This window comes from Neomonachus schauinslandi, chromosome 8 (genome assembly GCF_002201575.2).
Source record: "Neomonachus schauinslandi chromosome 8, ASM220157v2, whole genome shotgun sequence".
Taxonomy (NCBI): domain Eukaryota; kingdom Metazoa; phylum Chordata; class Mammalia; order Carnivora; family Phocidae; genus Neomonachus; species Neomonachus schauinslandi.
This window is the reverse complement of record NC_058410.1, coordinates 63,144,434-63,156,818: the sequence shown is the minus strand read 5'-3', so window position 1 is coordinate 63,156,818 and position 12,385 is coordinate 63,144,434. Positions and strand designations below refer to the sequence as shown.

General features: G+C 38.7%; 1 protein-coding gene across 1 annotated transcript; it reads left to right on the top strand.

Moving 5' to 3' along the window:
* The first annotated feature begins 678 nt into the window (after positions 1 to 678).
* On the top strand, positions 679 to 12,179 carry FHL5 (four and a half LIM domains 5). The gene is made up of 5 exons (XM_021693562.1): positions 679 to 837; positions 1,665 to 1,839; positions 2,810 to 2,979; positions 7,072 to 7,258; positions 11,976 to 12,179. The coding sequence occupies exons 1-5, from the start codon at positions 679 to 681 to the stop codon at positions 12,137 to 12,139; spliced, it is 855 nt and encodes a 284-aa protein (XP_021549237.1). The 3' UTR covers positions 12,140 to 12,179.
* Positions 12,180 to 12,385: the final 206 nt, after the last annotated feature.

Genomic DNA, 12,385 nt, shown 5'->3' with positions numbered 1-12,385 from the left:
TATTAAAATCTTTTTTTTTTAAAGGTTTTATTTATTTATCTGAGAGAGAGAATGGGAGACAGAGAGCATGAGAGGGGGAGGGTCAGAGGGAGAAGCAGACCCCCCGCCGAGCAGGGAGCCCGATGCGGGACTCGATCCCGGGACTCCAGGATCATGACCTGAGCCGAAGGCAGTCGCTTAACCAACTGAGCCACCCAGGTGCCCCGACAGTGTACTTGATTATTAACTTCCATTTCAAACTGTTGTGATTTCCAAGGAACTCTGCCTCCAGAACTCTCCAGCAAGTTAGGAAGTGATGACAGTTAGTGAAAGACCTATCAACAGTTCATATTTATATCCTTGAGGTGAAACTGTCCTCTTTCAACACATACCACGTTTTCATTGAAGTTCATGTTAGTGAATGATGAATACAAGATGTTTTTCACAATCTGGCTGCGGGCTTACTGCATTTTGTTAGCAAAACACACAGGAACTGCCAAAATGGGAGAGTAGCCTTTCCTAAATCACTCCAAATGTCACCATGACTACAGCATATTTTCCTAAATTGGTGTTTTGTTTTTTTGCTTAAGATATAAATTCATTCAAGTGTTTGGCTCCTAGTAATGCTTTATAATTTATCTTATAAAAATTTGCTTTCATGTACATGAATCATTTTCTTATTCACAGGACTGAACCAAAATGACAACTGCTCAATTTGATTGTCAATACTGCACAGCATCACTTCTTGGGAAGAAGTATGTACTAAAGAATGACAATCCATATTGTGTTTCATGTTACGATCGTATCTTTTCTAACTATTGCGAAGAGTGCAAAGAACCAATCGAATCAGATTCCAAGGTAGGTTTTCAATTCACAGAATGATTGCATGCAAACAAGCAGAGAAATGCTTTGGAATGCCTCATTTCCTTCGGTATTGACCGTTAATACTGTATTGCTCTATTCCTGGATATAAGCATCTTCAAAGTTACCATCAGTGACCAGGTACTGTGCTTAGCACTATGAACTATAACATCTACTTTAATCCTCACAGTGATCTTAGAAGATAGTTTAAGATGCTAAAGATTAAAGAGGTTACGTTATTTGCCCAGAGTTACACAGCTAAAATGCTGGTTTATTTCTGGAATGACAAGAGTATAAATGAATAAATACATAAATCATTAGAAGTGTAGAGATTTCAAAAATCTGTATTTTCTGACTTCAAATCAGGCTCATCCCCCCTAAGTCCACTGGGCCCTCAGACAGCCCATTCCTCCCACAATGCACATTATTGTTTTTCTCTTTTTCTTTTTCTTTTTTGTCTTTGTTTTGTGGTGTTGAGATTTTGTTTAATCTCAAACAATAATAAGATATTACAACTTAAAAATAAAAATCATTCCATGAAAAACCCCTCTTATAGTTGATAAAAGGAAGAGGAAATCTGAAGAAATAAGAAAGAGTTTATTTTCCATCTGTCTTTAGTGACCAACTAAGAAAGCCCCAGGCTCTAGCTCTTAATTGCCCCAGAGAGGCTCCTCTCCATGGGTAATAGTATCAATGACAACTTTCCCTCAAGCTACCAGCACAAACTACTGACACCAGAGTCCCAAGAGTGTTCAGTTTTGTCTTATCAAATGACCTGTTCTGTTACTAGCACATTTAATTAACTCATATTTACTGTCTCGAAGGATCTTTGTTACAAAGGCCGACACTGGCATGAAGCATGCTTCAATTGCGCCAAATGCAATCACTCTTTGGTGGAAAAGCCTTTTGCTGCCAAGGATGAACGCCTGCTGTGCTCGGAGTGCTATTCTAACGAGTGCTCCTCCAAGTGCTTCCACTGCAAGAAGACCATCATGCCTGGTAAGATCCCAAGGGAGCTCCAGTCTCTCACTGAAGCTGCAACACTCTGAATTACGCCCAAGCATAGGAAGAGTATAGTAGCTAAGAAAGCCCTCCTTTGGAGAAAGACATCTACCTTGCTATCTCTTGATTTCATTTTGTGTCTTTTTAGAAATAAAAGGATTATTCTTTCTGGGTAATTATTCTGTATGGGTAAATTACAGTGTTCAACGTATTTTCATGAAGTTAATTAATTCATAGAGACATTTTCAACCACTATCTGAGCCATAGAATAAAGATAAAATCTAAACTAGTAACACTAACGCTGCATTAAACACCCTGTCCTAGGCATAAACAATGGCATCGGGAAGCATAATCCATCATAGGAGAATGGGGCCAACCATCATTTTGTAGCAGGACAAAAAATGGTTTGGGGGTCCCTCATCTTTATTCCTTTTAGGCAAGTCAAGGATTCATGTACATCATTATACTTTCAGGCAAGCACTTTCTCTGTTTTGATTCTCTTCTAAATCCCTAGGACAGCAGCATAAACACGATTCTCTCTCATTTCCTTATTATGAATTCAAAGAGTTTCTAGGAGACCATAACTGCACAACATCAATCTCAAGAGTTTGTGCCTCGGGCATTCCTAATATCCCAGTACTGATAATTATGGCCCAATCTATCTAAACCACATGCAGCCCTTCAGAGTCTCCATTAGTTGTACTTTCAAATCTCAAAATTGTAGCTTACACAGCACAAGAGTTTTCAGTAAAAGAGCGACTCACCTTCATCATGAACTCTACCTTCTTTTTTTTTCAGATAAATGTTTTAGAAGGCAACAAAACACTTTTTCTATAAGGACAGTTAAGTTTATCATCTTAATGTTAAAATATATATATTTTTAGTAATTTGACATATCTTTACTTAAAATAAGTAAAATGATGTTTCATTTGTACTAACAGGTTCTTATTTGGGGTGGGGGGGACAGGTTCCCGCAAAATGGAATTTAAGGGAAACTACTGGCATGAAACCTGTTTTGTGTGTGACCATTGCCGACAGCCAATAGGAACTAAGCCTTTGATTTCCAAAGAGAGTGGCAATTACTGTGTGCCATGTTTTGAGAAGGAGTTTGCTCACTACTGCAGCTTTTGTAAGAAGGTAATTATCTAAAGAGGATGAAGCTTGTGGAACCTTCCAGATCACTGCTTTTTAACATCCCTAGATATTTGGAATGCACTGATCCTATCACATTCTGTCTTTGCATGTGCATGTTAGTTTTGAATTCTGGCATGTCCAGAAGCACACTACCCATCCATCACAATGAAGATGGCCACCTATTTTTATCATCATAAATTTCCCCCAGGACACGAATGTAAGATTCCAAAAGCTCAAGATAGTCCAGTTCCATTCACTGCTACCACACAAGATTTCCTGTATTCTGGCAGAGGGCACACATCGTTTGTAGAATACAAGATATTTCTTAGAAAATACTTTTGGATCCATTTCGTTACAGAGAAATATGATTTGTCTCACAAAGTCGCTGACAGAACCAATTTAAACAGGATGTTTAACTTCTCACATTATGTCCCAGCAACACAAATGTCTTCTTGGCTTAAAGCTTTAATATTTCTAAAGAGTAAGTAAGTAGACTCAAGAGAGTGACAAGATCACTAGGGAAATTCACTAGACAGAAAGACAGAAAGAGGACGAAGGGCAGCATGTCGTTCGTTTCCAGTTCCAGAGCATCATATAAGGCTTTCTGACTCGGAGACCCCTTCAAAACATATCTTCCAATAAGAATGAAGTCCTGCCTTCAAGTAAACTTTGTCCATCTCTTTTTTAGCCTTTAAGCTTTTATATGAAAGAGTCACTCATCTCTATCACCTTGATAAAACCTCTGTATTTCATAAAATATATATCGATGTACTTGGAGAAATCCTTGACCCATGAGGCATCATAAAGTTTAAAATAACACTATAATTGTGATGGGAAAGCAGTGGTGTCTAAACATTTTTGATCTATGAGATGCTCTGGCAGATCTCAGGACCATTTGTATAATTGCATCTGGACAGCTAGAAGTCTCACTACCACTTTCTATGGGAGCACATGAGCACGGTAATTTTCTCCATGTATTTAAAATACAAGGACTGCATTTGCAGAGGAAACAATAAACTCCTAAGTCATAATCATTAGATTACACTATAATGATGGCTGAAATTACAATTGATAGTAACATGATATAAAACCATCCTACACCCAGAGACTCTCATTACTCTACCAGTAACACTGACTTAGACAATGACTTTATAAGCAACTCTCAGATCCTATGACCCTGCAATATATGAAGCTCAGAAGATTTACCAGAACTGATGACCTGCATTTTATTTTTTTTTTATTTTACTATATTCTTTTTTGAGAGAGAGAGAGCACGCACAAGGGGGGTAGGTAGAGGCAGAAGGAGAGGGAGAGAGAGAATCTTAAGTAGACTCGATCCCATGACCCTGAGATCATGACCTGAGCTGAAATCAAGAGTTGGATGCTCAACCGACTGAGCCACCCAGGTGCCCTGAAGACATGCATTTTAGAAACAGATGTTGGAAATAAAATGGTAGATTTATCTCACTGTTTTATGGGACAACTAAGTTGGCCATGTTCATGTTATATTTTTTAAAGACTTAAGCTAAAACATTAATGAGACTTGCGGGAATTATCTTAAAATCATTTATTGGGCCTACAATATAAAGTTTCTTTCAATGCTATAAAGATTCAAGACGGGGAATTTCTCTAGTATACCCGGGCTACGCACCATTTGAGGCCAAAGCACTGGCATTTCCCAAGTTATAGGAGCCTGTCCTATATTTAGGACATGACTTGAAGTCACCAAAACTTTGTGAAATATTTATGTTGGGTAGTAGACAGATCACGACATGCCAGATTATTTTCTATTTAACTTTTAAAACCACAAGTCATTTAAGGAAAGCTGGATATAAATGTTTCTGATCGAGATGATCCAAGCTGAAGAAAAACAATGTTTCAACTCAAACCAAAGACCAAATAAAACAAACAAAATGGGCAAAAAATACTGGACAACCAGGCCCTTAGAACTTTTTTCAGAGATTTTATTTTGTGAAACTAAAACTTATTTTCTGGGATGCCTGGGTGGTTCAGTTGGTTAAGGGTCCGGCTCTTGATTTTGGCTCAGGTCATGAACTCAGGGTCCTGGGATCGAGCCCCACATTGGGCTCCTTGCTGGGCGTGGCGCCTGCTTGGGATTCTCTCTTCCACCCTCTCCCTCCACTGTCCCCACTCTCTCTCCCTCCCTCTCTCTAAAAAAATAAAATAAAATAAAAATAAATTAATAAATAAATAAAACCTGTTTTCTACCAAAAACAAGGAACCTCAAACTCCAAGTGCTTTGAATCCAAACTCCTTGAGGTTCAAATAGAGTATTCTCTGATTCATCGGCTATGGTCTACGAAGCACAAAACCAATACTGCTTCCACTTTGCCAGAGAAGAAACTTGTTCCAAATCCTGGGATAAATCAATGGCAAAAACCACGCCTGGATATTCGGCTTCATCTCAGCCTGCCTGCCTCCTCAAAAGGAACATAATCATAAGCAAACTATTTTTAATGTTCCAGAGTTTCTTCTCCCTAATTAAACAGTCTCTGGAATACTTATCAAGTTTTCTTTTGCTGTGAATACATTTTTCAAGTTTGGAATCTTTTAAGCACTGACTGCTAATAATTCAACCAAACAAATCAAAGGAATCTTGAATTCTGCTGTCCCTGTGGTGAGCCATTTGAAATCAGTAGGGGGTATTTTAAATTGCTTTAGTTCACACACACCATTATGTTTCCCATTTACTTATTTAGACTAGTATACATCTTTTCCTTTAGGTAAAATAACTGTTCTATCAAATACCTTTAATTTTTAAGATATTTGTTGTAAGATTCAAAAATATCTTTAGAATCATGCTTTTCAAAAGCATGTATCATAGAAAACATTTTTTTTTAATTTTTCATCAATAAGATGGCTTAGAAGAGGCTCTACATTTTCTATATCCAGTTAATTTGAATACAAAGATTACAGGACTCGCCTCAGAGAGCACATGAACACATTCCAGATTCCAAAGCTACTCCAAGAGCTCAACCGCCATGGGTTCAAAAGACGCTATGACTTAAAAATTGCTACCCAAGAACAGTTGTCCAATATTTACCCATCTGATTCTAAATAAAGGTGTCTCAGCCTTTTAAAAAGTACAACCCATGGATTAAACTGGTTTAGAAAAAAATATATATGTTATGGAGGAATAATAATCATCTCTGACAAAACCCTCGCACATCACACATTAAGGTTCAACATATAAGCTGTGCTCATCATTACTTAGAGTTCTAAAGCTGAAAACCCATGCAGTTGGTAAAGCACCCCATTTGTGCTAGATACAATACCAGAATTGCTGTCCAAATGTTTTTCCCCTTGGTGTTTGTTCATTCATTCGACAAGGACTTATCAACTGTTCATGAGCAAAAAGTAACCTTGCCTCAGTATTGTTTTACTGGCTAAGCACACAGGCTCAGGAGTCAGACTGTGTAGGTTTGCATACTAGTTCTGTGTGACCTGGCGAGGGACCTGACCACTCTAATACTCAGTAGTTTCTCATCTCTTAAAGGGGGAAAGATAATAGTCTTGGCTGTGTCAGATGTTAAGAACAAAAGAAGTGGTCATCCCTTAGCACAGGGCTGAAGACTGAAAGCTCACTTCAGAAATATTAGTCATGATTAGTGGATGATGGTCCTTAATAATGCCATTCAGCATTGCTACTGCTGGAATAAAGCTTTCAGGGGAAAGTAGCTTTTTTCAGCTTCCTTAAAAGTTAGACATGGAAATGAGAACCTGGTGTAGAAAATACCTTAGTTCTGATGGCAGATCTTTGAAGCCCCACAAGAAAGAGAAAGATGAGAAAAGGAATCAAGGATCTACTTCTTTTTCATTTTCCTGAGTCCATGATGGCCCTGCTTCTTCTCTATTCCACTGTAAGAGAAAAATTAGGATATGTCTTGCCAGTTCTATTTAATCCTTATAACCTTTTGCTTCTCATATTGATTCAAAAAAATCACAGGGAAAGGACATCCTGACACAAGGTAATAGAGTAGCCAAAACTACCACTTGTGGACACAGAAGAGGATCGTGACAGGTCCGAATTGTACCAGCTTCTATGGTCACTGCCTTTTTGTGATCCTTTGGCAGGTGATAACTTCAGGTGGGATAACGTTTCGTGACCAACCGTGGCATAAAGAGTGTTTTCTGTGCAGTGGCTGTAGGAAAGAGCTCTGCGAAGAAGAGTTTATGTCCAGAGATGATTATCCATTCTGTTTGGACTGCTACAACCATCTTTATGCCAAAAAGTGTGCAGCCTGCACCAAACCCATTACTGGTGAGTTCTTCAGTTTAGTATGGTTCTACGATGGCTATGTAGATTTGCTATATAGTTAATTTGGGAAACGCGAGGAAAAATGATAATCTTCTGAGATACACACACAGGGGTACCCACACGTAAATACAAATATTACACAGACCCCGTCAAGGCAAGTGGAGAGCATAATTAGGGCTGCCATGTTCTGTAGAGGGTAATTAATACTAAACCTAATGGTAATGACTTAAGTAATCGTTCAGGGAGAGAGGAGAACAGGATGAGCTGAGAGGTCAGAGAACTTCACAAGGAGGCCTGCCAGTTAATGATTTGAGTGGGAGAAAGGGATACTTATAAATAAAAATCCTGCTTAATTCCAAACAAGGGCAAAGGGCCCTAAAGTAGAAAAGGTTTTAATTAAAAATGCAAGTATTGTACAAAAATCTGAAGCTGTAATAATTAGGGTGGCATAGGTCAGGAGTTAATTAAACTTCATTTTAAGATGCTTCTAACAAGTATATCATTCTCATTTCTCTCAATCCACTTGCAATACATTTTAATTATGAATAGATAAAATAAAACAAGATGGCATTCTGCTGAACGAACAAAATACACGTGACATGATTTGAAAATATCACAAATGGTAAATTGATCCATGTTAAAAAGATTTTCAAGGTAAAATGATGCATTATATTTTCCCCAGAAGTATTTCCAAAATGCTAATCCTATAGTAAAAAAAAAAAAGCTGGCATGACCTGAGAACCCCAGCACCTATTCTTTTAGGCAGAACTGTACTTCTAGTTCCCATTCCTAGGATTCTTAGATCAGATTTCACTTCTTTTAGTTTAGTTTATGTAACACAGAATTAAAGATTATTTTATCCTTTTCCTCCCTCCATCTTCAAATACATCACAAAATAAAAGTTGAATCTTCTTAAATCTTCAAAGAAAGAAAGAAAAGAGTTTCACGGCAACCCAGCTTGGCAGGTTTTCACTGACTTGCAAGGGGAGGGAGAGATTTACCCAGACAAACAGACAAGGTCCCATTTTTCTGCACAGGGCACCATGTTTTTCAGCATCTCACCCCAGTCCAGGGCTACAGCTGGCTGGCAGGTGTGTTTTGTTTGGCCTGCACATGTTTGGAAACAACTAGTGCAAAACCCATCTCTGCAGCCAAAAATACATGAAGAACCTGCCGGGGTGAGCAGACCTCCCAGCTGGGTCTCTGGTCCCCACAACTCATCTCCATCTCTCAGCTCTGTTACCTTCCCAACCCTTGCATTGGATTCCATTGGCAATCCCAGACTACCGGGCTCCAAAGCTTGGGCTCTTCACCACTCCACTCCCCTGCCTCTACACATCTCACAGCTCCTACAGTCAGGGGAATAAGCCACTGTCGCTACCAGTTTTAGTTAGAAAATGGGACTTCCAGAAATGCGTCAGTCCTGGGAGCTCATAAATCTCCTTGGCAGAATCTGCAATTACAGCCCAATGCATGCAGTTGATTTAGTCTAGAACACTTTTCTTGAACTAGCCAGAAAAAGAAAGGGGGGCTTCCATGAGGAAATGAGAAAATTAAACAAGTCAAAATGGGTTTAAACACTTCCTGGGTACCCAAATGGCTAATACTGACCTGTGAAGAGCCTATGTGAGCCCTGAACTTGAGGAGTTTCAATTCTCATCCATCGCAGATTCATGTAGCTAAGTGACTTTTTTCTGTTGGATTGTTTCTTGTTAATCACTGAGCCCAGGTCTTTCAGGTTCAGAGAGAAAAAACACATTGTCGGGCGCCTGGGTGGCTCAGTTGGTTAAGCGACTGCCTTCGGCTCGGGTCGTGATCCTGGAGTCCCGGGATCGAGTCCCGCATCGGGCTCCCTGCTCGGCGGGGAGTCTGCTTCTCCCTCTGACCCTCCTCCCTCTCATGCTCTCTGTATCTCATTCTCTCTGTCTCAAATAAATAAATAAAATCTTTTAAAAAAAAAAAAAAAAAAAAAAAAAACACATTGTCCTGCAGGTAATATAAGTATGATCAAGAACCACAGATTTGACCCAAAAGTAAGCCAAATACAGGATTATGTATTTAACTTAGAATAATCAGCTTTTTGATAATGATCATAATCTTCTTTTGGCTCTGATGAGAGACACCTGAGACTAAAATGCCTGCAAAAACTTCCAACTCACTTCACTGTTTTTTTATCTGAGATATATATATATATTTTTTTTTTTTATGCTTTGCACTAGTGTTTCTTTAAAATTGAGCTCTTTGAATTAATGTACCACAGGGAATTCTTATGCTGCCATATATTTATCTTCTGAAAGTTGCACATTCATGCAAACAATGTGTCAATCTAAGAAACTATGTTAGGGTGTTTTCAAAATACTTTTTTATATTAACTAAATCTACCTATGAGTCTCAGGTGTGATTTTTTTAAATCCCATCAGAATAAATTTGATTCATTTGAACAAACTCAAGGTAGAACTATATTTTTTTTCTCCTCTAAGATACAATTAACCTTTCAAATTTTCTGGGATAAATGAAGTAGCTTGACGTAGGGACGTGCTCTGGATTAGCGAGTAAAAGACCTTGGCCTTGGCTCTGCCCCTGAAGACTGTGGGACCATGGGTAAAGAACTCACCACCACGGAGGTCCTCATTTGCCTTGCTTGCAAATGAGGAGTTGAATAGGATCACACCTTCGCTTCCTGCCATTTCTGTTTATTTTGAGTAAAAGGAGTTTCAAATGTTATTTCTTCTGAAAGGAATGCTAATGTTCCTGATTATGGTCTTTACAAAAGATAAATTCAGACTGAATTTGGGGAAGTTAAGAGCACAGGTTCTGAAGCCAGATGGCCTAGGACTGAATCCCAGATCTGTCACATACCAGCTGGCTGATTTGGGCAAGTGGTTGAACCTCTCTGTTCATCCATTTTAGTCTGCAAAGCAGAGTTGACGGTAATATCTACTCATGAAGGTAAGGTGAGAGCTAGTGAAGCAGTACATGTGAAGGGCTTAGAATAGTGACTGACTCATTTTCAAGTGCTCAACAAATGCTAGCTCTTATTCTACTGAATTTTCAGTAATAAATGAAGTCAAATAAAACAAGTGCCAGAGACCAGTTTCCTGGGGGACTTTCTTAATACAAATGAGCCTCATGACTTGAGGGAGTAAATGTATTCAAAATTGAAATAATTTATAAACATCTCACACGTTGAATCCGCCTTTCTTAAATTCCTACTACCAGATGCTTCTATTTCTCTTTTCTTTGTAAAATTCTGGAAGAATTATTTTTATATTTACCCCCATTTGTACAGGCTTACTAATAAAATCAAGAAAAGCTCATGAGCATCAAAATGCAAGATGTGTAATAATTAGTTTTGTGAACAGAGATGATTCATGCATATATAGAATATGATTCTTACAGTCAGCTTATTACTGTTTTGAATAACATTCAGGGAATTCATTGGTTCATTATTGATTTACTCTTATTAGCAAGTAGTGATGATAGCATCATAAATAAGCAAGCTATAAATTTAATCAAAGAAGGTGAAGAAATTTGATGTGCATTTGTTTATAAACTAGTAAATTTCATGTAAAGACATCAAATAACATTTCTAGCATGGAAATAAAAGTTCATTATCATATTTAAGGACAGTTTATCTGAAGTAGAACTCTTATTCACCTTTTTTTACTTCCCCAAATGGAATATTTGGAAATTATATGTGAATCAACACATGACTATGTTAGCCACACTCTGTGAGTAATGAGCAAATCACGGGAAGTTCGTACCACTATAAGAACTTGGGGAAAAACTTGGCAAATAAAAACAGACCCAAGGTATCCCAAACCCTTCCCAACCGCTATACCTTTTCTCCCTTTCAACTCCTCAAAATCAATTCCTTAAACTGTAGTCTGGATCCATATAAGGAATTTAGAAAGGGATTCTCACTGAAGACTCAAATTCTATTACCTTTCTTAGAAACGTTATGGCTCACGTGAAGCCCAGGTGGAGGTGGTGGGGCTGACAAGGCACTTCCTAGAGGCTAATTACTGGATAGCATGGCCTCAGTGGCCAGAGTGATTAGACTCACAGATCTTTGTTGCAAGCCTGGGCTGAAGTTGTCTCTGAGCAAGGTAATCAGGTCGTCATGTTAGGCTAGCTACACGATGGTCCGGATGAAATCTTCTATTGGGGGCTTTTGGAGATTGGGTCCCAAACCCACAGTATCACCATGGAACTTTATCTTAAGTAAAACTAAACATAGAAATAGAGGAAAGAGAACTCAAAGTCATTAAAACATCAGACACCAGGCTAGGAGGTATATATTTATTTTACTGTACCTTAATTTTGCTTCTAAGAGGGTCACGAAGAGAGAAAGAACATATTCACACCTAGATATCTCTGACTTTGAAATCTATCTCCCCTTCCCACAGCATTTTACTGTACTTCCTTATCTGTCTTAGGCAAACTTTCTCTGTTTCCAAAAATACCCATTTTGTATATTCAGATTCTACCTACTTTTGTAGATTATGGAAAAGGTTGACTGGGAATCAGGCTGGATCTCATCAGAGGACATTGCCTCGGGTGACATTTCCAGGTGGACACAGGGGCATGGAAGGCCACATACTTGCCTCGCTATAGTCTTCTTGGTCATTGCTGTTCTCTGCAGTTCCCAGGAGAGTACCTGATGGAATGCTTAATCTATTCATTGAAAGAATATTCTTTTCCTCCAATTCCTTTCCAGGTCTCAGAGGTGCCAAGTTTATCTGCTTTCAAGACCGCCAGTGGCACAGTGAATGCTTTAACTGTGGGAAGTGCTTGGTCTCCTTGGTGGGGGAAGGCTTCCTGACCCAGAACAAGGAAATCTTCTGCCGCAAATGTGGCTCTGGATTGGACACTGACATCTAGAGGGAGGCAGTCTTTCCTCACCTGAAATCCACCTTGCTTGTGTTCTCACTAAATCCAGAATGTGCTTGAAGTAGTATTTCTGATTTACATTTTAGCAAATATTAATGTAGTTTATAGTAGAAGGATTTTTGCACACATTCTGATTGAACTGTATCATAAGAGCTCAGAAAAAGCACAGTCGAACAGGAATGAATATATCCTAACTCACAAAGGCATCTCTCCTTGCAAAACACTGCACTCTGCCGT

Excerpts from the sequence above, each read along its gene's own strand:
- FHL5 (XM_021693562.1), top strand. The coding sequence starts at position 679 with ATGACAACTGCTCAATTTGATTGTCAATACTGCACAGCATCACTTCTT. Across the intron at positions 838-1,664 it reads CAATCGAATCAGATTCCAAG|GATCTTTGTTACAAAGGCCG; the intron begins GTAGGTTTTCAA and ends ACTGTCTCGAAG. Across the intron at positions 1,840-2,809 it reads CAAGAAGACCATCATGCCTG|GTTCCCGCAAAATGGAATTT; the intron begins GTAAGATCCCAA and ends TGGGGGGGACAG.